This window comes from Podarcis filfolensis (assembly GCF_964270895.1).
Source record: "Podarcis filfolensis genome assembly, chromosome: 6".
Lineage (NCBI taxonomy): Eukaryota > Metazoa > Chordata > Lepidosauria > Squamata > Lacertidae > Podarcis > Podarcis filfolensis.
The window spans coordinates 24,996,866-25,023,846 of NC_139609.1; the positions used below are offsets into that span (position 1 = coordinate 24,996,866).

The 26,981-nt window shown below is 42.7% G+C and overlaps 1 protein-coding gene across 6 annotated transcripts in view; it reads right to left on the reverse strand.

Annotated features, from left to right (window-relative positions):
* Window positions 1–5,494: 5,494 nt before the first annotated feature.
* Window positions 5,495–26,981, reverse strand: part of ALG14 (ALG14 UDP-N-acetylglucosaminyltransferase subunit) — a 55,688-nt gene continuing 34,201 nt past the window's right edge. For 2 of the 6 annotated variants that reach the window (XM_083620765.1, XM_083620764.1), the window contains one exon: window positions 5,495–19,732. In XM_083620765.1, coding sequence (XP_083476891.1) covers window positions 19,502–19,732 — 231 coding nt within the window. In that variant the 3' untranslated portion in view covers window positions 5,495–19,501. The remainder of the gene's footprint in view (window positions 19,733–26,981) is intronic. The other 4 variants (XR_014549638.1, XR_014549639.1, XR_014549640.1 and 1 more) reach the window with 4 other exon arrangements.

Below are 26,981 nucleotides of genomic sequence, written 5' to 3' on the forward strand. Positions count from 1 at the left end.
AGAGGAAATGGGCAATATTTGGGGTAGAATTCAACAGAAAAAGCAAGAGAAGCTCCAAACACAGCAGGGCTGAATTAACACATTAATACTGTTAGCATCTAAAGAAGGAGCCCCATAAAACCATCACTCCAAAGTCTAAAGCAACTGCAGGAAACCTGTGACTCTCCAGATGTTGCTGGCCTACATCTCACATCATCCCTGGCCATTGCCCATGCTGGCTGAGGCTGATGGGTACTGCAGTCCAACAACATCTGGAGGGCATCATGTTCCCCACCATGGCCTAAAATTACCTAACTACATCATAGTCTCAACTTCACGATAAAATGGGATGGGGGTGGAGTCATGTACACCACCTTGAACCCCCTGGAAGAAGGGAAGACGAGATGCCAAAGTGATCGATAACAGCGACAAAATAAAAGGTGCTATGTGAAGGCTGCTCAGCTGATGAAGGCTCAGATGTGCATATCCATCAGCATCATTTTAGATCACAGGCAGCCCCCTAAGAGCCACTCAATAACAGAGACCAGTTATCAACACTGGATTGCCATTGTAACCCCTCTGGCATGCACAAAGCTTTGTACCTGCAGAAGAGGAGCTGCAGATTTATACTTTCAATCTGAACTGGATTTCCTTCATTTTTTATTAACACTGATGGATTTTATGCATGCAGAAAGCAGAGCAATGGGTGTTTCTCGCTGCCCACCCACCCCCACCTGAAATATGGAAGAGTTAAAAATCTGGTGAGGAGTTACCACGTCTCTACCACACATGGAGGGCTGTTGTACTGAGGTGTCAATTATTATTAATCTCACTGGAAAGACTCATATTCCCAGAATTGAGAGAACAGCCACGTCATTGTATGGCTAAGACTTTCTTTTCTTTTTAAAACAGAGAACCACAGCCCTGTCTTTCATATACTTAATGGCAGCATGCTGGTACAAACCCTTGGAGATAAATGTTTCTATACTCATGTAATTTCACTTTAAGTACTGTAGTGGACACAGTGTCTAGCAATAGCTACTCTCTTCTTTCTTTCCTTTTTGGTTTTTGTTACATTTGTTCTACTAGGTACAGACTTTCCCAGCTCTCATTCTGCAAACTATGTTGACAGATTTCTCTTTTCATCATTTTGTCCCAAAAGGGTTTCATCTGCTTTTTGAATGACTGTGGATGCTGCGAGGCACCTGTGTTTCTCTCATGCTTGCTTTGTAGCAAATAATAGATGATGACAGATTTTCTTGGCAGTCATCATTGGATCCTAAATTACGCTTATGGATATTTCAAAATCGATGTCTGGACAGACTTCTTCTTCTTCTTCTTCTTCTTCTTCTTCTTCTTCTTCTTCTTCTTAAAAAAGCTATGCTCACAAACCCCAGAATATAAATGTGAAGTTGGAAAGAAGCAAAACAAAAAATATAGGTTTTAATATAGATAAGAATTATAGTGGCTGATAATGGCTAAAATGAAATTTCATATTAAGGATCAGTTGCTTTCTGTATTGATAGCATCTGATCACAAATTCCCAATGTTTAAAATGAATTTGGGCTGTGGGTGACTTACAGAAAAGAACTAGAAATTAGCACAGTCTAGTAGTGGTTCTCTATAATTATGAACACTAGTCTTCATTTAAAACAAAACGTTCCAGCACTAAAGGATGTCTCCTCCCTGTGTGCCTTCTGCACACAGATGAGTACCATCTTTTAATTTGGTAAAATACTGGACTCTTTTTACAATTACAGTGTTCCATTAGAGTGGTAAGGTCACCATGCGTGCAATGGACGGCACAAAATTCAAATGTATATGCTTTGCATTTTTGTATCTTCTTTAACACTGAAATGCTTTGTAAAATATCAAGCACCAATCATATAATTGCCAAACATATGTTTCCTATTCCGCTTTATTCTATTACAGCCAGGTAGGTTTTGGATATTATTGCTGCTTCAAGAGCAGTATTCTTTTGAACATGCAAGCTGCTAAAAGGTCATTTACCCTTCACTTTCTCCCCCTACTTCCAGAATACTCCTCTTCTCTCCCTTCTTCTTTGCTCTTGTCATTCTCATTTCACTTTCAGGAAGCTCTCTTCAACATTATACTGAAAAACTTAATCGAACATCGCCCCACCCAAATACTGTATCTGTACTGAGATCCAGCAACTGAAAACTTCCAAATCTAGTATGCTTAAGTGTTGTACTCATTTTGTGCCACAAAGTATGGGTTTTGTGATACAATCCGTAAGTGTTTATTTACAGCTCATCGGGGTTTGCAGTTAATGCCCCCCCTCCGCAAAATAACATTGTCTGATCTCCTCCAGACCTGTACCAAAGTTTCATGTGGCTTTGTGCCTTGCTGGGAAGCTGAACAAACACTTATGACTAATGCCAGTCTCAGGAGGCTTGCCAAATTTTAAAGGTGAGAAATTCAAGTTCCACTTGCCAAGGCACAGTCAGAAGCGGACTTTTAGAGTCCCAACTGTGGCCTCAGACTTAAGTGTTCCACACCTGGGCAGGTTGGCATGCCTCGGAGAAAATGACCTGAAAAGGAAAGTACGGTACCTTTTTTCATATGTGGTGGACTTGTAAGATAGCAAAAGCTTTCTGGGAAATGATTTATAATGAATTGAAAAAAACACTGGAAACAACTTTTGTTAAAAAGCCAGCAGCTTTTCTTTTAACCTGGAGCTATGGTGGAATGCCCATGATACCTTGCCTTTCCCCTCTTCTTCCCAAGCTTAAATTTATTTATTTTACTTTGCTTTTAGGATGACTGGGCACACTGAAAAACACAAGTGCTGATGAGGTCCCAGCCACCCACCATTTTAATTTAAAACTGAGGCATACACAAATTGTCTGCAAATCTGTGTCATGGGTCTGTATCCTGAGTTCTTTAATCAGCTAGCAATGCTCCTGTCTGCCACCGACTACTGAAGTGCTGCCATCACTGAAAAATCCATTTTAGTGGCACATACTTCATGGCAACACATACATAGTTGATGCTCATCCCACTTCTCTGAGCGATGAGAAGTTCAAGGACACAACACTCACTTGGGGTTGGCTGCCTTTGAAAGGAGGTGACGTTGTAGTTGGGGGGGGTTGGGTTTTTTTTTGTAATACCTGGTTTTAAATTCTACCTCCCTCCCTAGGCTTGAACATAGAGGGAGACGCAGCTTAAACATTAAAACTGACACCAAAGCCCACTGCTCCCATATCATATCTCCAGGGTGATAGCCAGAGCCCCATGATGCATATGGAGCCCAAATTCAGCTTTCTGTGTGTGTCCCCGCCCCGCCTGTCTATGACTTAAAACTACATTCTGTCCTTTACACACAAAGATTTGGATCACCTCATCCTTAGCTGGGGGGGGGGGGAGGTTTGTCCCCTTCTATAATCAGTTTTCCATACTCAGAACATTCCCAGAATCGTCCTGCATCAAAAAGCAAACGTGTAACTATTTAGTTCCCATAGCTCTGTGTATCACCTTCAGTTTGCATCCACCAAAAGGATGTGCCTGGCCAGAGTGTTCCAAAAAATTTCATTGTTCTGCATGGGACAATGACAATAAAGATATCGTATATCGTAAAAAACGTTAAGCAGTTCTATTTCCCCATTAACCTTCCCATATCTAACCCCCAATATTACAATATCTCCTCCTTTCTAATCCAGTGGTTTTTCTTACTATACTCTGTAACAGGATATGTGGAGAAAAATGCATTTTTTAAAAAAAGCTTTGTATGTTTAAGGTTCAAGTCATATTTCAATGCTTTCCCCCATTAACCATGAGACCAAGACATTTCCTTTTATAGGCAATGAAATCTGAGATTAGTATATTTTCTGTGCTGAGGCCCTGACCAAAAAGAAAAAAAGTACTGAATGTTACAAAGCTAGTGATAATATCAAGAGAATTGGCACCAGTAGGAAAAGCAGGCATCCCACTGGTGATGTTTTGTCACTGGTAATAAATGCGAACGGAACACATTTTCTTCATTAGATCTAATCTGCTCCTGCTGGCTTTTACTAATGAATGAAACAATACGTTAAGAGAATGAAGGTCAAATGTGAGCTGTATAACATTGCTTACAACCTAGACAGAAGAGATAGTTTCCTATCTAAAAGCCACAAGGCAGGGGAGCCGTTTGCAGAAATTATTTGTGGCCGGGAACAGCGATGCAGCCAGGTGATTTTGGACACAGAACTTAATGGCCTTATGGGGGACCCCCTAAGAAAATCCACGTGTATTGCTTTAGTTACGAAGCACACGGTTGACATTATGCACCCACCCACCCAGAGCTGTGATTCCGTGCTCTACAACTGTGTGTCTGCATTCCTGAAACATGGGGGTGCGGTGAGGTGGATAAAGTTAAAAACCCGATTACAGTATAACCAAAATCAATACTTTGAGAATGTGCACTTTCAGATTTTAAACTCACTTAAATCTTAGTGCCATCATGACTTTGAGAATAAAACAGACTTTGGTTTATTGGGGGGTTAGGGGAGCACCATTTTCTGGTACAGAAGGTTGTTCTAAGTTTGTGAGGTGCCTGGACTCCCCTTCTAATTCTGAACCCCCCTCTTCTAATTCTGGGGAGCAGGACATTGAAGTTAGCATGTAAAAATATAAGCCAGGCTGGCTTCCTGATGAAGTAATGGCCAGGAGAGATGGATTAATAGAGCACAAAGAAATGGGTGATGTCCCATTTTGTTGTTGTTTAGTCGTTTAGTCGTGTCCGACTCTTCGTGACCCCATGGACCAGAGCATGTCCCATTAAAAAGGCCATTAACAGAGACTTTCTGGGTTGGACAGCAAATGGCAAAAGCCCTTCTCTAAGGAGATACGTTAGCAGAGACAAAAGGTCAGAGTTTTAGGAGGGAGGGACAGAACTGCAGTGGGCAATAAGGTAAATAAAAAGGAAAGAAGTGTCAGTTTTGCAAGGTGGAAGGGGGCAGAGCACAAAGTGCGCTGTCTGTTTTATGCTGCGGAGAGGGCCAGATACAATGTTTGGGGTCTCTTGGAATCTGAGGCTGCAGCAATGGAAGGAACAGGACCCTCTTGGGATGTGAATTGTCTGCACTCTCTCCATCTAGATTCTGGTTGTATATATGTGTAAATAAACCATATATCCTAAAGACACCACAGTCTCCGCTCTGCCCCATTGTCCGAAAGAAACCACAGACTCTGGGAAATGCATCTGGCACCCCTGGAATCGCTCACCGCTCAGAGATTGGGATGGAATGTAATAATATATTTAAAATAAAAACAATATGATAAGCCTCTGTAACAACATACATGCCTGTCTGGCCACCCCAAGTCTATAATGTTTTTAAGAAGGAGGAAGCATGCTTCCTTCAGGGGCCCTGGCTTGCCCATACTGGCCCAGGTGGTGATGCGGGGACTGTTTTCCATAGCTGCCACTCTTTGGATGGTCATGGGGGTGGGGGCTGGGTTGCAGGGTCCCGGACTATAGCCTTAAGGCCCATTCCTGGCTGCACCACTGACCAGGAACCAAAAAAATCCTCCAGAATGGAAGGGTATGATTTACCTTGGCATAACGACACTAGCTTACTGTATTTTGGATTGCTCTGCGAGTCACACTTTGAAATCAATGGAACTTAAGTAAACTATAACTAGATTCCTGCATTGCAGAGGGTTGGACTAGATGACTCAGGGTCCCTTCCAACTCTACAATTCTATGATTCCAACTGAAATCTCATGGATCGAGCTCAGTGGGTCTACTCTAAACATGATGACGTCTGGATCCAACCCTTAAATCAGTTTTGTTGCTTTCTGAGCTCTGCAAATTTTGGATTCTAAACTGTAAATAGCTCTGTTTCCTGTTATTCTATGTAATCTAGAGTCCTGTGTAATCAAATTAACCATTTTAAATATATAATGGTATGTGGTTTTTTTCTTTGTGAACTTGTGATAGTCAGGTTCTTGGGGAATCTTTCAACTGTGTAGGGATCCATAAAGAAATTTCAAGCCCTGGGGGATTGTGTTTCTCCAGAGTATTAGTCAACATTTGATATTCAGCTTGTACAAAGACCTAAGAAATCCATCCCTCATGACACAACAACATTGATACCAGCTGAATTTATTTACTTACGGTTGATTGGGGGGGGGACATCTATTGTGAACCTTGTATCCCTGATATTAAATTACCTGGTAATGGAACAGATTTGGGGCATTTCATTTTAGGGAGGATTTATAACAAAATATAATGGATGCTCACCTCTCATTTGTCAATTCACATTTAGACCAGGCAGCTGGAAACCACGTCACCCAAATCTCCAAGCAGTGCGAGACTCTGGGGTTACCATGCTCTACCAGTGTGGTGTAGTGGTTAAGAGCGGTGGACTCGTAATCTGGTGAACTGGGTTCGCTTCCCCGCTCCTCCATATGCAGCTGCTGGGCGACCTTGGGCTAGTCACATTTCTCTGAAGTCTCTCAACCCCACTCACCTCACAGAGTGTTTGTTGTGGGGGAGGAATGGAAAGGAGATTGTTAGCCGCTTTGAGACTCCTTAGGGTAGTGAGAAAGCGGGGTATCAAATCCAAACTCTTCTCTTCTTCTCTCTCTTATCCAGGGTTTGGTTTACTCGGAATGAGGAACGGCAGAGACTGTGGTGTCTTTATGATGTATGGTTTATTTATACCTATATACAACCTGAGCCTAGAGGCTCACAGCATTAACACCCCAATAGGGTCTTGCTTCTCCCATAGCCACAGCCTTGGGTTCAAGCAGAAATCAGGCATGGCTCTGTCTCTCAACTGCTCAGTCTGCAGGCAGCTTCCAGCTACTGGCTCACGCACCTCAACTCTCGCCTTTGTCTTTCTATCTAACAGACAGTTGAGGGAGGGGGTCCACCCATTTGTCCTCTGGCACAGAGTCACTTCCTTTTTTACCTTAATGACAGTAAGGTAACAAAAGGGCGGTACGGTTTCAACTGGGCCTCTCTCTTAGCTTCCCCCCATTTGCAATAATTCTGACGTACCTTGCAGGGTTGTAATGAGATAATGCATATATGAAGTGCTCTGAAAACTCTAAAAGGCACTATATAAACCCCAAGTATATTAAACGTGAAAAATAGCCACTTTTTATTATATGGCTTGTTCTAACCTCTGTGTCCTCACCGTGTGTCACAGTGAAGTTCTGATCATCAACCACTATCACTAACACATTCCAAAAGGAGAGAATGATTTGTCTTCAAATGAGATTCTGTTGAAGTCAGGGGCTTCAACAGCTAGTGATGAATGTGATCCAGAACACCTGAACAGCTGCCACACACCCTCTTTTACACTCCAGCTGTAGTGAATCATTTCCTTTTCCCATATCCCAACAGATAATTTAATTCTGCAGCACAGAATGCAGGCAAGATTAGGACATTTGCCCAGTTTAATTGCCAGTTCGGTTTGCAAGCAAGGTCACAATTCACAGTGCCAGACTTTAGTTGGACAGTGTTATGACAGAGCAGGAAACATTAATCACCAGAGCCAGCAGAAAATTACAGTTTAAAGCAATACTCATTAATCCTGTTTGCAGGGATTGCCCCTTTCCTTGTTTTTTTGTTTAAAGAAAAGGTATATTCAGCTGTACTGTCAGGTGAGGCATAGCTAGGAGGTGGCTGCAGACAGCAGACATTAGTGACTGACACGGAAGGATTACATCTTTAATTAAATTATTTTGTTTTCATCCGCTTTCCTTCAGCATGCAACTGGTTTGCTACAAGAGGAAATGTGAAACTCTTTGTGGTACACCACAGAAACCTCACTATGCTGATGCCCTCCACCACCACCCCCTACAGTGAAAATCACCCATGTCCTCTGTTCCCCTTGTCGCAGCAACTGATTGGTTGTGAAAACCAAAACGGTGTGGTGGCTTTTCTTAACATTTAACATACCTTCTTTGTGCATTGCTAAGGGAAGAAGAAAGTCAGAGACAGATCTCTTAGGACAACAGAACTGCAACCCTGTTTCAGTTCTTTCCCCTGCACCTCTGGAAGAGAATGTGGAGTCGGGGAATATCTGCACAAAATTTTGGTTGCAATCTAATGGGCCACGAGAAGCAGTAGCTTCCTATTCTGAATCCCACTATCAGGTTTGAGCCCATTGTGCATCTTGTTTGAGGTGGTGGCCCAAGGATTGTCATGACACCAGGAATCATCAGAGATTGAGTCCTCTGATGACAGCAGCCATGGGTGGTGGTGGTGAGATGCATTCATTCCCTCACCCATCCCATGTGGAGATGCTGTCACTGGAACCAGCATCTTCTCTCCTAAGTTCCAAGGAGACACTGTAGATCTGTGGAGGAGCTATCCCTGCAGTTTCAAATGCTAAGGTCTAGAACATCAGCTGCAGATGAAGGTGCTGCCCCTGGCTACATTCAGAGTTCAGGGGGTGGAGCCTCTAGTCAATGAGCAGCTAAGTCCAGGCTAGAAAGATCTGACAGCTGAGCCAGGACGCTGCTGAGACAACTTGCATCTCGTACCCCAGCTGCTGGATCACTGACCGTGGTCCTGAAACCCATACCTAGGTCCCTTCCTGCCTCACTTTCTTCTCTGCCTAGAATCCTGGGACTACTGACCTTTCCCTTGCTTGGGCCATTAACCAACTGTCAAGGTGGTCACTTCCATGGCTCAGGACAAGGGAGTCCTGCATGGAGTCAGCCTTTGTGGCAGCACACAATCCGGGCCAATGGAGGAAACTGCCAGGAGACCTGCTCTTGCTGTTTGCAGATCACTTTTGCTTCTTCCCCTTTGCCTTGGCATCTATCCTCAGTTCCCCGGGAAAAAGGAAGCAACTCCTCTGGTCACCATTGCGACTATCGGCGACTGCAGTCTAATTATGTAATCAGCACAGTACTAAGCATGCCTATTCTGAACGAAGTCCTACTGAATTCAGTGGTGTTTGCCCCCAAGTAAATGGGCAAATGATCAGAACTGCAATCACTTATCCCTACACTAATCTTTTATCTTCCTGGCTTAATCTTAATCTAAACCTACAACACATTTGGTGTTCATGGGTAAAACCCAGAATAAGGTAAAATATTACCGTGTTCCATGCAGCAAAGCATCACAATTTTTAATTCAATTTTTAACTCACACTTCTTCCAAGGAGCTCATAGTGTCAGTACAGTACCCAATTCCTATTTTAACTTCCACAACAACCCGGTGAGGGGTCAGTTAGGCTGCGAGAGAAAGGTTGGTCCAATGACACCCAGTGAGCTTTATGGCTTCGGAGCGTATGATATTGTTTTGACAGCTATAATATTTTTTCCTTTTATGTTTCTTAAAATTTAATAAAGGTTAATTTAAAACAGTTTTTGAAAAAGAAATAAAACAACTCAAGGATCCAGAATTATAGAGTACCTGTGATTGGGGAGTATTGTGTCAATTCAAAAACAGAAGGTAGGAGCCAAGAAAGGAGGACCTCAGGATTCTTCTTACTCAAGCCTTATTCAATACAAAAATTGCCCATAACATTTAAGAAAATTACTGGGCTAATGCTAATTCAGCTAAAGGCCATCATTATTATACACACATTGCAGGGGTGGGGCTGTGGCTGAGACAACTTGGGTTACATCAACTCTGCAAAGGAAGCCAGAGTTGTTATCCCCATTTTGCATGGGGTACCGAGGAGTTAAGAGTAGCATATTACAACCATGAAATACAGTCCACTGTTATTAGGTTGTTATGCTGGGCTGGGCATATTGTGAAGTTGACTGTAGCAACTGTGCAATTAGTTAAAGGTGGGAAGGGACGAAGGAAGCTAGGGAAAGGATTTGGGTTCCAGCGGCGAGTGGGAAGACAATGTCTGGGTTCCAGGTCTGCCTTTAGATAAGAGAGCAGATCTACGAACTGTGAAACAACTGAAGGGTAGACCAGGAAGACAAGTTTCTCAGAGGCCTTGGCAGTGCTTAGTTATAAAATCTACCAGAGATGATGGTCATGTTTGTAGTATTTACTTTGCTTCCCCTAGAAAAACACCTGAGGACACCTATGATGCTTCACACCCTCTGGGAAGCCCACCGGGCACCAACATTGCCATCTTTTTGATGCTAGGCCAAAACTTTCTGTCATTTGCAGGCATTTGATAGTTAACCTTTTCTTCTTCTGTTTGGCTTTTGTAAGTTCACTGTTTTAATGGTGATCAGATTAATACAGTTGGAGAAAAAGGAGTTTCAATTGTGGGAAATTAGTAGAGGACCACTTTTGGCTTTATCTTGCATGCACTTCTAAATTTGCTTTGAGACCTTTGTGGTATAAGGCAACAAACGAACAAAAATAATAATGGCAAAGCTGGATTCCATTGGAATTCCCCCCCCCCCACCATATACCCCTTTAGCTAAAATTTCAAGTGTTATGTATGAAGCTTCCACTCTCAGTCCTTGGTCTATTTCCCCCATCATAATGTTTATGAACTTTAATTTAGAATGAGAAATATCTATTTATATATACACACCACCAGAACAATACACAAAGCATATTTGCTGAAATTCCTGTCCTTCAGTTTACTTGACAGTTTAATTAGAGACTGACGGTGTTTCACAAGTTGGTAGAATGCATGTTGCTATAGTTCAGCTATCGTGTTTGTTTCTGTTGTTTTCATTTTAAAGGTTGGTCCTTGCCAAAACCGGATAATCCAGTGATTAACTTTGATTTATCTCACATACCAGCGTCAGCCACTAAGTGTATATCATCATTCCCTCTTAATTTATAGCAGAATGCAAATTCTGCTGTGTCGGCTTCTCTAAAAAAAATCCATTAACTAAAATAGAATCCGGCAATTTATCGTTACCAGTTCTCTAGGATGAAAGTGAAGATGGTTGACAAGGACGACTCCTGAACAGCATGTTTGTGGGTAGGCGACAAGAAAAGATGCACTACAGAAGGGACTTTGGTTTCCCCTTAAAAACCCCAAAAGGAGCACAATCTCTTCTCAGACTTGCCATACCTGCTTATGATGAACAGCTGCTTTAGACTCGACAAAATACGGAAAGCATCTGTCTCAAATGGTAACAGCTAAGATTATTTTTTTCACACCACTGGCAACTTATATGGAACAACATTGGTTTTGGAACAACTTTAGGCTATTGCTCCGGCCTACGGGCTTTTAACCACACATCTTTGCTTATTCTTTAATGCATATGGAAACAAAATATGGTTATGTACAAAGTAGAATGTGAACACTATTCCAATTAAAGAACTGTCAAAGCAGAGTCTTTTTTCCCCACTATCCCCCATGGGAGATAAATTAAATTAGGTTGCAGCTTATGGGTATAGAGAAATGGCTCTGCTGGGGAAAGGAATAAGCGCCTGAAATTGATTAAATGGGTTAATGATTGAACTAAATCAAGCTGCTGAAATGTTTCTTTAAAAATGCCCCTTCCAGCCGTCATTTAATCAATTGATTCTCTTAAGTGTCAGAAGCACAAAGCTAGCAATGGGTGCCTATGATACTGCCACAGGAATGCATCTATCACCTAAAAGGCATGCACTCCCTTCACAATTTTATTAGGACATTTAGAGTAGAGCAGGGAGGGGTGGGAGTTCACTCAGAATGTGTCAAAGGCAGTTTGAGAGGCAAGTGGGTCCAATATGCTACAATTCTCAAGCTTTTCCTGCCCTAGCTCAACCTAGTTTTGCTTCATTAGCAGTCCTGCTGTCTGTACACAAAGACTCCAGGCGCTTGTATATCACACACCCATCATTTAAGACTCCATTTTATGTCATGTAGATGCAGCAGCTAGCATGCAGAGGTTAGATAAAGAGACCTGGGTTCAAATTCTTACTTTAAGATCACTGGGTTATCTTGGGGCAGTCACTATTTCTCAGCCTAACCTACCCCATGGGGTTATTGGAGAGTAAAATGCGAAAATTCTATATTCACTGCCTTAAACTTGTCAGGCCAGTTTCTTCTGTGCTGTCCAAGATGGTCTGCATTTAAGAATGGTAGATCTTTCTAATGGTTACGATCAATGAACCAGTCTAACCTATAGGTTTTTATAGGGGTCAGGCAGCATCTTCGATTCTGCTTTCACCTGTTGATGAAAATAGTTTTGCTTGACTCACTTTCTGTAATTCTTTGCTTTGGTCAAATTTGATGGGGAATAAGCTATTTCTCCACCTAATAGCCTTCAGATTACCATTTCAATACTTTTGAAAGAGACCTTCTGAAATCAGGTTTCAGCCAGCATAAATCGTTAGTTTTAACAGAAATTTCCAGCACTGTCAGATCTGTAAACTCATAATTGTGTACATTGTTTTCATAATGTGAAGAGTCTTGGCGTGTCACATAGACAGATACTTGCAATTCAGGTAGGTAGCCATGTTGGTCTGATGCAGTCGAAATAAAAAAAATAAAAAATTGTCCAATAGCACCTTAGAGACCAACTAAGTTTATTCTGAATATAAGCTTTTGTGTGTATGCACACTTCTTCAGATACTTGCAAGTAAGAGTCATATTTGTGAAGAACTAAATTCAGTCCTTGGATGCAAATATTCTTAGCATTTATATTCCTCATTGACATGTTTTCAGTTTTTTATTTCATTAAATCCAGCAGAAAATTTATTTCATCATATTTTTGGAAGCTTCAAATGGGGGATATGGAAGAATTAATCTTGCATAAAGGAGAAATGTAAAAGAAAGAATGATTGTGCAAAGACTCGTGGCTAGTCCTGAATGAACAGACTAAAACAAAATACCCAAAATTTCTGGCATTTGTTGCATTAAGATGCCTTTACCAAACCATACTCTCTGAAACAACTTTTCAAGTTAGCAGAGGATTGGGTTGGGGGAATCCAATCTTGTTGGCACTTTTTGCTGGAACCTGCTCTATTACTTAGCTACGAACACAACAGGAATATCCTGAAGACAGAAGAATTGGTTTGAGATGACGTTTCATGATCCATTACTTTGAAGCATCTTTTCTCTATGGGGCTCTGAAGGAGCTATTATGTAAGACGAGAGATCTTTGCACATGTGAAGTTTCCATTAAGGAAAAGAAGAAGAGGCCCAGAATAAGCAACTTGTGTCTGCTGCATCATCAAAGTTTCTTTCAGTGCCTGCAAGTGAGGTCTCCTGGCGGTATCACTTCCTGAGTGCCGCTGCAAACAAGACCAGAACTGAGCAGCAGGTTCACGGGAGTGAGCATCCTGCTGGGAATGCTTTTTTCTTTTGCAAGTTGTTGCTGACGCTACATATCCTCTTTGATGAGCATGGCAGAGAAGAAAACTCCACAGTCAGGCCAGGTGGCATTTCCTGACTTGATCTGTACTCCCAAGGTGTGTTGCCTGTCGTGGGAGGTAAAGTGGGAGCCATACAGAGAACTAGGTGGGAGAAGGCCGCACATTTACTGTGTAAAATCATTCCAAACGTCCTGGCAGAAGGACAAAGCACTATAACACCCAGCTGGTCTGTTGGTAGACCTATGGTTCCCAATTTTTTGTAGCAATTGTATTGCGCTGTGACAGACACTGTATGATTTTTAAAAATTGCATTTTCATTGCTCCCCCTGCACTTACTTTGCATTTTATTGTATTACAATTTGCATTCCATTTGCACTCATTGTAATACAATGAAATGCAATGCAAGAGATGAAAGAAACAATAAATGAAATTTAAAATCAATATATTTCTTCTAATGTGCCAAGGCCTGAAGCCGACCTGTGCTTTGTTATGCAGGCAGTAACTGGGCTGTCTCGTCCATTGTTAACAATTTAGTGTTAGGTTAAGATCTTTCCTCTCTCAAGGTTATGGTCGATCGAGGCATTTGCACCAGATTTGACTTCAAAATGTGCTTTGGCCTTGGCTTTTGGTTGCTGTACGAAACAGCCTGTTCCACTAATGGATCTTCCTTGTTCCACTGGCGATGAGATGTTTTCCCAACTTTAGGCGAGATCCATCTGTTCCAGAGTCTGTTAATGTGTTGACACCAGATAACTTTTGAAAACAAGCTAAACAAGTCTAAACAAGCCAGGAGTGGCTTCCAAAAAACCCTGCAAAAAGGTTGCAGGCAGGGCAGCAGGGTTGACACCTGCCTATGAAACTGCAGTACAGATCAAAGTAAAGACTTTGACTTTGCAAATTAAAAAACTCAACAGAAACATGCATCTTGCCATGGGCAACCCTACTAGGGTTGCCTTTTAATATACCCAGACTGTCAGAACACCATTAAAGAAATTGCAAAACATATGCTGCAGCATTCTTTGTTGCTGCCCTACCCTAACTAAGGCATCTGGCACCTATATCAGCTTTATCTCTCTACCACCCTGCCTCAAAGTTGCTAAGGATGGCCTACGTGAGTTTTTAATGTCATGTCCCTCCCCACTTTGGAAAAACAACAACAACTATGTTATGCATTGAAAACTGATAGGGATTCCCAACTGATTGTTTGCTGACAACGAGGCACCAATGTGCAAAGCAAGGTGGGAAGCAGGGGAGTGGCATTTGCAGGGGGAAAGCTTTCATCGGTCCCAGCGTCTCCTCTGCAACCTCTCCACCTGGCTGCCTCCCTTTCCTGCCCTGCAAATGGAGAGAAAATAGAGGGCTGGAGAAGGGTGGAGTTGAAGAGGAAAAGCAGCAGGCAAGGAAAGGGTTAACTACCCAGCTCCTATTTTCTTGCCCACAAATGCTTCTGTACCACAGCCATTTCTTGCATTTTTAAGAGAAGACCCCGCTGGCCATACTATAGCCCCATGAATTGTCCTCTGGAAACATTGTGGAAATGGGCTTTTTTAGTTTTTGCACCCACCCTCTGGAAACCCTCAAGAGATTCAGGAAACTTCATTGCTTGGATGTTTTAGATGCTTGTTAAAAACCTAGGCTTGCTTATTTAGGCCTTTACTGATGTTTAAAAGGCTTATCCTGTTTAGCAGCTGTGGTTGTTCTTAACCAATGGATTTTTAAAAATCAAGTTAGTTAGTTAGTTAGGATACTTGAAAACCAATTAACTGATTTTTCCCCTTAAAAGGTGAGGATATATGATGATGATGATGATGATCTGCTTTAGTTGTATCTAGCATTAATGGACCAAATGGTCTGGTTTAGTAGATAGGTCTTTACTGTTAGAGCAAGTTTGTCTCGCCACTGTCTTGCTGAAATCCTTCAACTCAGGGATGGAGAATCTTTGGCCCTCCAGATCTTGTCAGCTTACAACTCTCATCATCAGCTGGTTGGGGCTGATGGGAATTAAGAGTCCAACAACATCTGGAGGACCACAGCTTCCCCATCCCTGCTTCAACTGGAAATGTGGGGGACCGATCCAGAGTCCCCCAACCACCTATGTTTTCTATTAACACTGAGCTATGGGAGTTGTTCCACAAATGCAGTGCAAATGCAGTGCAGCAGCATCTTTTAGACTACAGAACAAATTGAGTGTCACAAAAATCTATAAGGACCGTGCAATAAATATTCCCAGGGAACGAAAAGAGTTTTAGCCATAACAGGCAGTAAGTACATCTTCCTTTATTTACTGAAACAATTTGCAAGGCTGCAGGAAGTCCTGATAATATAACCCCCATTTGAGTTACTAGGCCAAAAGCTAGCACACATAAGTCGAAGCCAGGGTCAGGTCATTCCCAAGGATATTAAGTGCTGAGCCATACATTTTGCACAGAATTCTTCCCAAGAAAGCGTTTTATCCCTTTAGGTTCCATGTAGAAGCCATTAAACACATTAATGGCTCTGCAGCAGCTAAACCGGTACACAAGGTTACTTTTGGGTATTTGATTTATTTCACACCCAAGCCAAAGGATAAAAATGCACTAGAAGCCAAACACTGTTTTCCACAGTAAGGAAAGCTGAGGTCTATGTATTCACACTGGATGGGAATATTTGTTAATTTCTTTTAAAAATATATATTTCACATTTTTATATCCTGCCCTTCATCCTACAATGGAGCACAGAGTGGCTAACAGCATAAAACAATGCATTCTTCACAAAACCATTAAATGAACTAACAGGTTCTCATCAATAAAAACAGCAGCAGCCAAGAGCTCCATAACACCAGTTAAACCTCCAAGGCCTAGACAAATAGGTGAGCTTCCAAATTCTGCCTAGAGTGGAGGACAACCTGATCTCACCCAGGATGAGGTTCATAGAATCATAGAATTGTAGAGTTGGGAGGGATCCCAAGGGTCATCTAGTCCAACCCCCTGCAATGCAGGAATCTCTGCTTAAAAACCTCCAAGGAAGGAGAGTCCACAACCTTCCAAGGGAGACTGCTCCACTGTCAAATGGCTCTTACTGTCAGAAAGTTATTGATGTTTACTGAGAATCTCCTTTCTTGTAACTTGAAGCCATTGGTTCAAGTCCTACCTTCCAGAGCAGGAGCTTGTTCCATAGGCAGGTTGCTGCCCCTGAGAATGCCGTCTTGTGTGACCATCTTCCTTGCTGCCAACACTGATGGAACCATGAGCGGGGCCTTTCCCATTGATCATAACGTCCAGATTAGAAAGTACAGCGGTACCGTGGGTTAAGAACTTAATTCGTTCTGGAGGTCCGTTCTTAACCTGAGGTACCACTTTAGCTAATGGGGCCTCCCGCTGCCGCTGCGCCGTCATCGTGCGATTTCTGTTCTCATCCTGAAGCAAAGTTCTTAACCCAAGTTACTATTTCTGGGTTAGCGGAGTCTGTAACCTGAAGCGTCTGTAACCTGAGGTACCACTGTACTGAGGAAGGTGCTCCTTTGATTACTTGGGTGACAAATTGTTCATGGTTTCGTACACTAGCACTTTGAACTGTGTGTGGTAGTTCATTGGCAGCCAATGCAGTGAAGATCAGGCGATAACATTCCTTCTCACTGCTCTTTCAGTGGGATTTTGCATCAGCTGCAGCTTCTGGACTATTTTCAAGGATACCTGTAGTAGCCTGTACAGGTTATTAGAATATAGATATTCAAGGTTAGACTATCTTGGTCCAGGAACAGTGGTATCTGGTGAAACATCCAGAGCTGGGCATCAGCACTCCTTATCACCGTAGTCACTTTGGGCCCCAGTGACAGCTTGGAATTGATGAGAATTGCCAAGTTACATAGCTACTCTTTCAGTGGGAGTTTTACCCAACCCAGGGCAGGCCATCTTCCTAACTCCTGAACTTGGGAATGGCTGACCCATAACATCTCACTCTTCTCAGAATTCAGCATCAGTTTACTGGTCCTCATCTAGTCCATCAGACTCCAGACACAGGTCCAGCACCTGCACAGCCTTTCCAATGGAATGGAGATACGGAGCTGGGTGGACCTGCATGTTGGTGGCACCATGCTCCAAATCACCAGATGATGTCTTCCAGTAGCTTCATGTAGATGCCAGTTCCTCTGCCGAAATGAAAACAGAGTGTTCCCAAAATGTGAACCAGGCTTCATGGGATATTACTTGAAGCATACCTTTTGGCCAAACTGAAGAGCACCTTCTGATAAAGGTTATTTCCCGTATCAACATGGCAGCATCAAGATGAATACTTATAGAGAAGCAGGCTTTTAATTTTTTTTAAAAAAACCCTACACATCTCAACAGTTTGCAAACCACAGGCACCTTTGCTTCTTCGTATCAAAGCTATCCCTCTCCATATTTTAACATCCCTCTAGAAAAAATGATCAAAAGTCACAGTTACTATAGAAAGTAAAAACTATCACTCTTGCAGTAATGTATAGGATTATTGTTTGGCTTCCTCGTGTTTCGTTTGTGCACCATGTGGACCTTTCCCACTTTTCTGTTACTCTCTTCAATGTATATGTTTCTCCAGCCAAAATTTGTTCATCGATGTGACTCAGTATATGCAGATGACAGATGTGTTTACATTGCCTTATATACAGAACAACATATATAGTTATGATTTGCCAGATGGGTGAAAAAGGCTGCAACAGAAAGCAAAATCTAGTCTCCCACAATATCTATTTTCCAACAGTGTTTGATATCAAATGCCATTTCCCATTTAAGGGAGGGAATGGCTTCATGTGCTAACTAAACATGTCTTGAACTTTTAAACATACAAAACCTACATATACTTAAGTTCACTGAGAAAGTGACATTTTACCTTTTTTTGGCATCATTAACGCTCATTATCCACACATGGGGCTGCAAAGTGGGCTAAAGAGTCTCACTGCTTCCTAATGACAGTTTCCTCCCTGTAATTCAACACTGTTAAAAGATTTAACGCTCGGCTTGGAAAAAATCTGTCTCCCTCGTGCACATGCGGTTCATCTGCTTGTGACATCCGCTACCTCTTTATTTATCTTAACAATCAAACACAATGCTTTAGAAAGCTTACTTTAGAACACAGGGCCAACTTTTGAGAGGCCAAAAGGAAAAATGATACTGGATTTAATGCTGTGGGGTTTCTTTTTTGGAAAGGCTGCAGAACGAAAACTGTCCTCAGGCCAAGTTAATACGACCGCTTCCTTTATGCTCAAAATATTCACTAGGGATTTTGCTGCTTGCATACAGGAAACAAGCGCTGTGGTACCAGAACAAGATTCTGTTTCTTATAATTTAAGGGGCATGTTTAAGCAACCGTTCAGTGCAGCTATGGCTCTAAAGCCACTGCCCCCGAATGGCCTTTGAGGAGAGACCGCAGGATCCCAACACACCACATAGTCTTACACCAGAAGGCGGGTAACGGGTAGAGTGAACAGGTCAGGGAGAAACTGCATGCAAATAAATACAGCCCATTCCAGTTCTGACTTGTTCCACATGGAAAAGAGGGCAGAAGGAAATGTGGAATGTCAACATCTGACCAAGGCCAGTATCTTATCAGTTGGAATTCTCCATATAAAATCTCAACAGGATCTCATTGCAATAGACTAGAGCACCAGCCAACATCCTCGCCTTTAGTGACTGGGGAAAAACTTGTCACAGTAGGTGAATAAAACATTATTTTGTGATCGGGAATGAGATGATTGCGGGGAACCAGCCCTACTTCCATGATTCCTAGGTGGTACCTTAGGGATAAGCCAACATCAAACGTCAGTTTCATGTTTTATACGTATACGAAGCGTGTGTGTGTATGTGTGTGCATACAAAACATGAAGTAAAAAAGGAAAACCAAAACAAAGAAAATTGAAATAAATACTTATATCCAATGTAAACTGGGGAGGGGGGAGACTTTTCCCCCCTACTGTTTTTTACAGTGCCATGCACCTTGATGGAAACTGCATAAATAATCTGCTCCGCTGTGCAATTTCATCACAAACTAATATTCTTTCCCCCCTGCTATATTACTCCATTTACCTTATTCCCTGACTCGTCAGAAAGGGGATTTTTTAAGGGATGAGGATGGAGGACGGCAGTCCTGGAAACCAAAATGATGCAATAGAGGTAGAGTTGAGTTCCTGACGGCAACTGGAAAGAGAAGCATAATCTTGTGGCGTCCAGCTGGGTGGTACGCACATACGGTCCACTTTGGTTTTTAGAAATACACTAATGAGTCTTGCTTGACTTGTGTAAACTTATGAAGGACCGGATGGAAAAAAAAATCAGCGTTGGTACTAAAACACATTGAGCTTGTCCTTTCTTGTCACACAATTCGCCCAAGATAGAGAGACTTGGGATACTTTTCTTTCAGCCCAGGCCACTGGACGATGAAATAATCTGAAAAGTGGTAAAGGATCTTCCCGGACAATGACAGGTTTTCCACGCGGCAGATGCTCTCGACGTATACAATGGTTACGCTTTTTATCCCCAGCATCCTGAGCAGGAGGGCAGATGCGCATATGGGAATGCAAGTTCCTGGGCCATTGCACAAAACCTAAGAAGAAGAAGAAGAAGAAATGTCAGACAGAAAGTTAAATTTCAAAACCCCACCATTAATGGAGAGTGCAAGGATAAATCCCATCAGTCATACAGGACAATAAAAACAAAACTGAAAGGCTAATGCAATTTCAGTTCAAGACAAAATAAAAAATGATTATTGGGAAAAACAAAATCATTGCCTTCTCCATTGTCAAAATTTGCGGTTTTAAGGTGCAGAGAATCTATTATTATTCTGTAAACTGCAATCTATGGTGACGAATAAATGAAGATGGCTTCCATTGAGTCAAAACAGGGCTTAGATATCAATTCGCAGCAGTTCTCTAGGAAAAGGCCTTTCTGATCCCAGCCATCTGACATCCATTTTTATATAACAACAAAATGCCTTGTGGCACCTTAAAGGCCAACACATTTATTATGGCTTAGTTTTCACGAACCAGAGTCCTGCTTCATCAGATGCAGCTGATGTTGTTTTTGCTGCAACAGGCTAACACAGCTACCCTTCTGGAAACGGTTATGTTTTGCTATTTGTCCAGGCTTTCGCCAGCGGATAGGTGCATTTAGGAGTTTTAGGGCATTTTAATTATTGCAAACTGGATGTTGTTTTATTTCGGCTTTTTGTGCTGCTGACTGCCCTGGGTACCCTTCAGAGAGAAAGGGACAGGATACAAATGGAACAAATGAACACAAAACTTTTCTACAGATACTGAGGACCGAATCTTGACCCAAAAGTGTAACTCCCCACTTATGGCCTTTGAGAGTGAGTCCACATCTGCACCATACAATTAAAGCACTACTAAACCGCTTCTAACTGTTGTGGTCCGCCCCCCCCCCAAAAAAAATCCTGGGAAACTCTAGTTTGTTAAGGGGGCCAAGAGTTGTTGGGAGACCCCGATTCTCACAATTTCCAGAGTAGTTTAACAATCCATCTCTCCTCCCACGGAACTTGGGAATTGTAGTTATGTGAGGGGAATAGGGGTCTCCTAAAAACTCTCCACACCCTTAACTAACTATAGAATTCCCAGGATTCTTTTTTTTGGGGGGGGGGGAGTCATGATTGCTAAAGGGATTCAACAGCGCTGTAAAAATATGGTGTAGATGCAGCCTGAGAGAATGCATATTGCACACAGGTATGTAGAAATTCTCAAATAAATTCCCAGGGCAGGAGTGTCACTGGACCATTCCTTCCTTTGTTACTACCCTGCTCTTACTTCACTCAGGCAACAATCCCAATTCCACTCCTATCCTTGCGATGATCCTTTCAGTAACAAAGGGGCAAACCAATATGGTGCTGAAATGCTCGGGGGGGGGGCACCCATTCTTGTTGTCCTACTGTCCTTTCTAGGGCTAGGTGATTGGAATCCAACTGTGGAAATTAATTTGATTTTTTCCCCTTCATGGCTGCTGGGCTGACTTTGGGGGGGCTCTTCCAGCTGAGGTTCTGTTATACATATACCCTGCCTTGTTCACTGATTTTTTTTCAGAGGGCCCGGTTCTTAAATTGCTCCTGTTTTTAAAACAAGCTGTCATGCTTTGGATCAGGGTTTTTCCAAACTTGGGCCTCCAGCTGTTTCAGGACTACAATTCCCATCATCCCTGACCACTGGTCTTTCTAGCTAGAGATGATGGGAGTTGTAGTCCCAAAACAGCTGGAGAACCCAAACTTGGGAAACACTGCTTTAGATGGAGGCTGTCATTGTCTGTCATGTCACAAATTAAAAAGACAATTCCCCCCCCCCAAAAAAATGGGGTGGAGGAGACAGCAGAGGTAAAGCACAGCTCACAGGTGGCTGGGTACCCATTTGCCCCAGCCTGGCTACAGATCTGGGTGGGAAAGTGACGAAAAATTCCCCTAGAATGGAAAAGTAGCTTAGGGGGAGGGAATTGTTGGAGGGGACAGGAATGATGTGAGCATGTCTGTGTGAAAGATGGGAAGGTACATGAGAACCAACAACTTCAAAAGTGCTAAGAGCAACTGGGGCCCCCTGCCTTGAGGCCTACAATCTGTTAACAGCACCATGGCATAATTACAAATGGCAAGTGTGCTACCACATACTAGATTGAGGAGAAAGAGCTAAACATGGGAATGCTGTTTCTGCTAGTACCCTATCTCCCCTCACATGTAGTCCTGTTCGGCGTGTTGGATATTTGATGGGTTTTGGTTTTTTCGTCCTGCTTTTACTGCTAGCTGCCTAAAACTTCTAAATCAGATGGGGTTCTACAGAAATATTAAATCAAAATGTGTGCCTTAACGTGCGCCAAGGAAGCTTGCAGTTCTGAGAAAATTATCAGGGAAAATAATAATGTGCTGTGGGACTATCCAAGATTTCTGTGGGGAGAAGAGGAATTGCGAATGTGGTCAGCATGAGTCATCCACGAATTTATTATAATTAGGCTTCGGAGAACTCTTTTCGTAGGCTATTGTGGAGATGAACAGCTAATAAGAGAAAAAATAAACTGCAGGAGTCTGCTTTAAGAATTTCCTCCCCTCCCCCTTGGCTTATTCTCCCATTGAAATAAATAGTAACTGGTTCCCCCATTAGGGTAGAAAGGCATCTTAAAATCTGCAATAGCAATTTGGGCATAGTTGTTCTACAGTTCTTATTAACTGTTCAACAGTTTTAATTCAAGAGAGAATCACCTCACAAATTCTGTGTTGGCGGAACTGTAATGTGTCCCTTACCATGTTCCATTTTCACCCAGATACAACTTTCCATGAGATTAGTTCACAGCATTTTGACCACCTCTGTTTGAGGTATTCTTGAGGTGTCAACAATTGTCCACATCCAGCCCCCCCCCCGAGTACTAATTATCCACACACTTCCAACTGCCAGTCCACAAGGGAAAGAAAATATGGAAGAAGGAGAGGCCGTAGCCAATTGTTTTGCCAGAAATCCACTATGGTGTGTGGGACCAGTCTGCTCCCCTTTTTCGCCTCCAATAAGAGAATGTGTTGACCAGAGCTCTGTTCTTTTAATCAGGACTGTAACCTTTAATTAATTAATCAGCTGGTTCAAAAAAACTTTTGACTCATTGCGGAGAACACATGGCCTTCTAGATATTGTTGGTATCTAACTCCCATGAGACTGAGCTAGCATGGTGAACAGACAGGGATGCTAGAAATTATAGGTCAGCAACATCTGGGGGGCTACAAGTTCCCTGCCCCAGTTTTAAATCAACTGAAAAGACCTCCCCAACACATTTTAATATACAGTGGTACCTCGGGTTACATACGCTTCAGGTTACATACACTTCAGGTTACACACTCCACTAACCCAGAAATAGTGCTTCAGGTTAAGAACGTTGCTTCAGGATAAGAACAGAAATCGGGCTCCGGCGGCGCGGCGGCAGCAGGAGGCTCCATTGGCTAAAGTGGTGCTTCAGGTTAAGAACAGTTTCAGGTTAAGAACGGACCTCCGGAACGAATTAAGTACTTAACCCGAGGTACCACTGTACACACAGGCCCCACTATCCAAATGTTCATTCTATGAAAATTCACTTATCCAAACAAGAACAGTTAGTACCCAAACCTCGCTATACACACTGCAGATTCAGATATCCAAATAGCCAGACCTGCCTGTAGTACTGTAAACAAATAAGCAACCTTAAACAAGTCTCACTTTTTTGTGTTTTGCTGGTGTGTGCAGCTGTTTCACCAGAAATCATTGGGGAGAGAGGGAGTGAGACACTGGACATTCCTTGTTTCCCTTCTGCAAGGTTTCAGAGGGTTTTATTGAGTTTCTTCATCACTTTGGGGTCAAAATTCCATGGCCGGGAACACAGTAGAATTTTTACCATAGAAATTAATGGAAATTGTTGACTCATTCTGCGAACGCTTACCTAACAAACGATTTCCTGATAACGCATTGTGTTCAGATAGCAAAACCTGAGTCTACTTCCCTAAAATTGGCTAGGTCCACCTTAAAAGAGGTACTCTCCCTTCACTTTCACAAAGAAGGGAACATATAGCCTAAGATGGTGCCTCCAAAACCAAGCATGTATCCCCCCATAAAACAAGGTGATAAAAAGGTTTAAATCTTTAAAACAAATTGCCTGAGCAAATTTATACATTATTCAATTTGTTGAATCAATTGATTAAGTTTTCTTTAATTGGGTAGTAATTGTACTTTCATAGAACCGTTACGATCCAGTGTTCGCGTAGCAGAAGGTTTCCCTGTGCTGAAGAGATTTCCTCTGGGCTTCGTCTATATTATTTTCTTTCTCTGTTCCATTGCAGGGATTTCACTTGCCTTCCCCTTCACATTACAAAGAGTAACAGGCTGTTGTAACAAAATCTGCAGGTCTGCATTGAGCTTTTCTACCCTCCCTCACTCCCACAACTAGCTTAACCTACCCTGAGCCCTTCCATCATTTCAATGTGCTTTTAATTGGCTGCTGCTGGTGAAATGATTGAAATAGCATCAGGGTACAGAGCAAGTTGAACTAGACCCTACCAATGGAAAGAGCCTGACACAGGACTCCTGTTTTTTGCGGTATTTATGTTCTTTGCAATCTGCAGTGCTAACCACAGAACGTAACACTGAAAGTCCTAAATACTTGAGAGCATGCGCCATGGAACAGAGTGGGATTTCCTTTGGAATTAATATGCATAGGGACTGCACTGTATAAACACTCCCAGATTAACTGCAAGTAGCAACCCACAAACAGGACCGAAGTGCACAACTGTATATAGCAACACATAAACACACGCACCCCTTTCCTGTGAGCAAAGGAAAAAACAGATCCAGTTGATGTAGGCAAAATGTATGAAGACAGCAGAAACCATTCCTCGTCCCCCTCCCCCCAGACTTGGCATCCATTGAACTTTGACACTTTGCAGATGAAAGCTGCCTCAGTCTACTGAATGTGTAAATCTGTGCGAATGACATTTACTAGTTTCCAATGCAGAAACCAAGCTCCCAGCCTTGCATAGATTAAATGTCAGCCAAACTGGCCATAGAAGGGAGAAAGCCACTTTTGGGCCACTTGTTGAAACAAATGAACTCCTCTGTGTATTTTAATTCCACTTTGGAGATCTCAGGATGTTCCCAAGCTAAAAGAAACAAAATAGGACAATGATTCCAGACTCTTGGTGCAAACCCACACATTTTGAGCATGCAGCCGTTCTGCTGAAGAAAGGCTTAAGGACCTTATCAGAGCGGAAAGCTGCCGCAGACACTGGCCTTTGTAAGTCCAGCAGTGGTAGTGTAACACACTGTATTTCCATGTTCCTTGCCAAATCCTGCTTTGTGGCCAAATAACCGCCTGAACTTTGGCAGTGATTTGCGAAGGCACCTAACAGCATCTTTGTCCTCCCTCATTTGCCAGTGCCTTACAAAACAAAGAGCAATTATAAGGGCCTTTCCCACATGGAACAGTTGGCATGGCAGAACAGCTATGATGTTAAATTTGTATGTGTTTGAAATCCCTGCTTGGACACTTAAGGTGTAATCCTGCCATGTTATTCACACACAGTTTTAATGGGGCTTATACATGAGTGGCCCCTTTACAGAGTTCCAGCCAAGTGTTTCTAGGAAGCCTTAGGCAACCCACTATACATGTGTGTGTGCCTGTTTAATTAATTAACCCGCAGGAGAAGAGTGCTCTGGCGCTCAAATCCTGCAACTTGGTTATACTGAACTTTTGATGTGCCTAAGTAGCAAGAGGGTTAGCTCCAGCTAGCCAGACCTCTGCCTAAACTGCCTCTGCTGCAGCCACTGAGAAGCTTTGGAGAGCCCTGGCAGCTTTGTAGAGCAGGGTGAGAGAGAAGATAAGTTGCTTCCATTGTCTAGTTGGAATGCAAGCAGCACAGAGGTGGTTGCAACTGATTTATAATGACAAGGGGTGACTGTAGAGATAAGGAAGCCTCACCTCATTCACCACTCCTACTCTCCATACACCCTTTGCTAGGTGGGGCATGGAGGTGGAGTAGGTTTAGACTGCAGAATTAACTGGTTTTTCCATATGTGTCATGCAAGGATGCCTTGGAATCACAAAAATAGAGGGACACCCCCCCCCACACTTTTAAGATTCATGAAGGCAAAATGATTGACTGCCCAGACTGATAAAAAGGCTTATACTGTGGCATCCTCACATTGGAGACAAATAAAGAAGTGAAGGCAAGTTTTTATTGTTTGATGTTTTACTGTGGTTTTAGAATTGCTGGAAGCCACACAGAGTGGCTGGGGCAACCCAGTCAGATGGGCAGCATATAAATAATAGAAGTGTTGTTTTATTACTATTACTACTACTACTACTATTAACCTGGGCTATATAAAGTGATTGCATGAGCAATTACTTCTTGATACACAACATTCTACCTTTACACTTACAAGGAAATGGCGCAGGCAGGCAGGCAGAGCCTTACTTACTGGTTTTGCCAGAATCACAGGAGAGCTGCCCTATGTTACACAGCCACCCATTTTGTGCTCTTCTGTGGGGTACTTTATAGCCTCGCAGATATCCAATGGGCCCATATTACTCCGAAGTTTTGGGGCAGGTGTTGTGTTGTGGGGATAGATGTGGCAAAACTGAGGAAGCGGTCCACTGCTACATGAAATCCTAACGCTTCGAAAGAGTTTTTGCACGCTGGAGACCAGGAGACCACCACAGGACCTCTTTACTGCTCAGTGCTACATGGAGTCTTTCATGCTTTTTGACAGTCCACGATTCCGTGTGCCTGCTTCCCAACTTTTGTTCTCCTCTTAAGCTACTTGACGGGCCATGCAAACACCAGTGCAGCGTCTCCCTGAGCCGGTTACAATTAAGGAATGGACCATTAGTAGATGTATTCCCCTAACCAAGGTGGAGCACAAGAACTTAAGAAGCTGCCTTACACTGAGTTAGATCACTGGTCTATTTAGCTCAGGACCAACTACACTAGGAATGGGCAGCTGGATTCTTATCTCCCTCACCCACTGCAGACCAACTGATGGGTGGGAGGAGCCAACCACTTGTTGGTCACAGGGTGTCATGACATCAGGTGACTGACAAGAGGCAAAGTTCAAAGGAGGTTGCTGCAGATGCTGATTTGTCTGCTAGAGCAACCACATTGAAAGATAAGGATTTAGTGTGCCTTCAAAGAGGCTCCCTTTTAATGGACCATCAGCTGAAGATGTTTCTAAAACTGGAGCATTTGTCCCTCTGCAGAGAAAGCAGCTTGTATTCAAAGTGCTTGGGGAAGCACTCTGAATACAACCTGCTTCCTTCTGAGAGAGGAGTGCGCCACATAAAACACAGAACTTTTT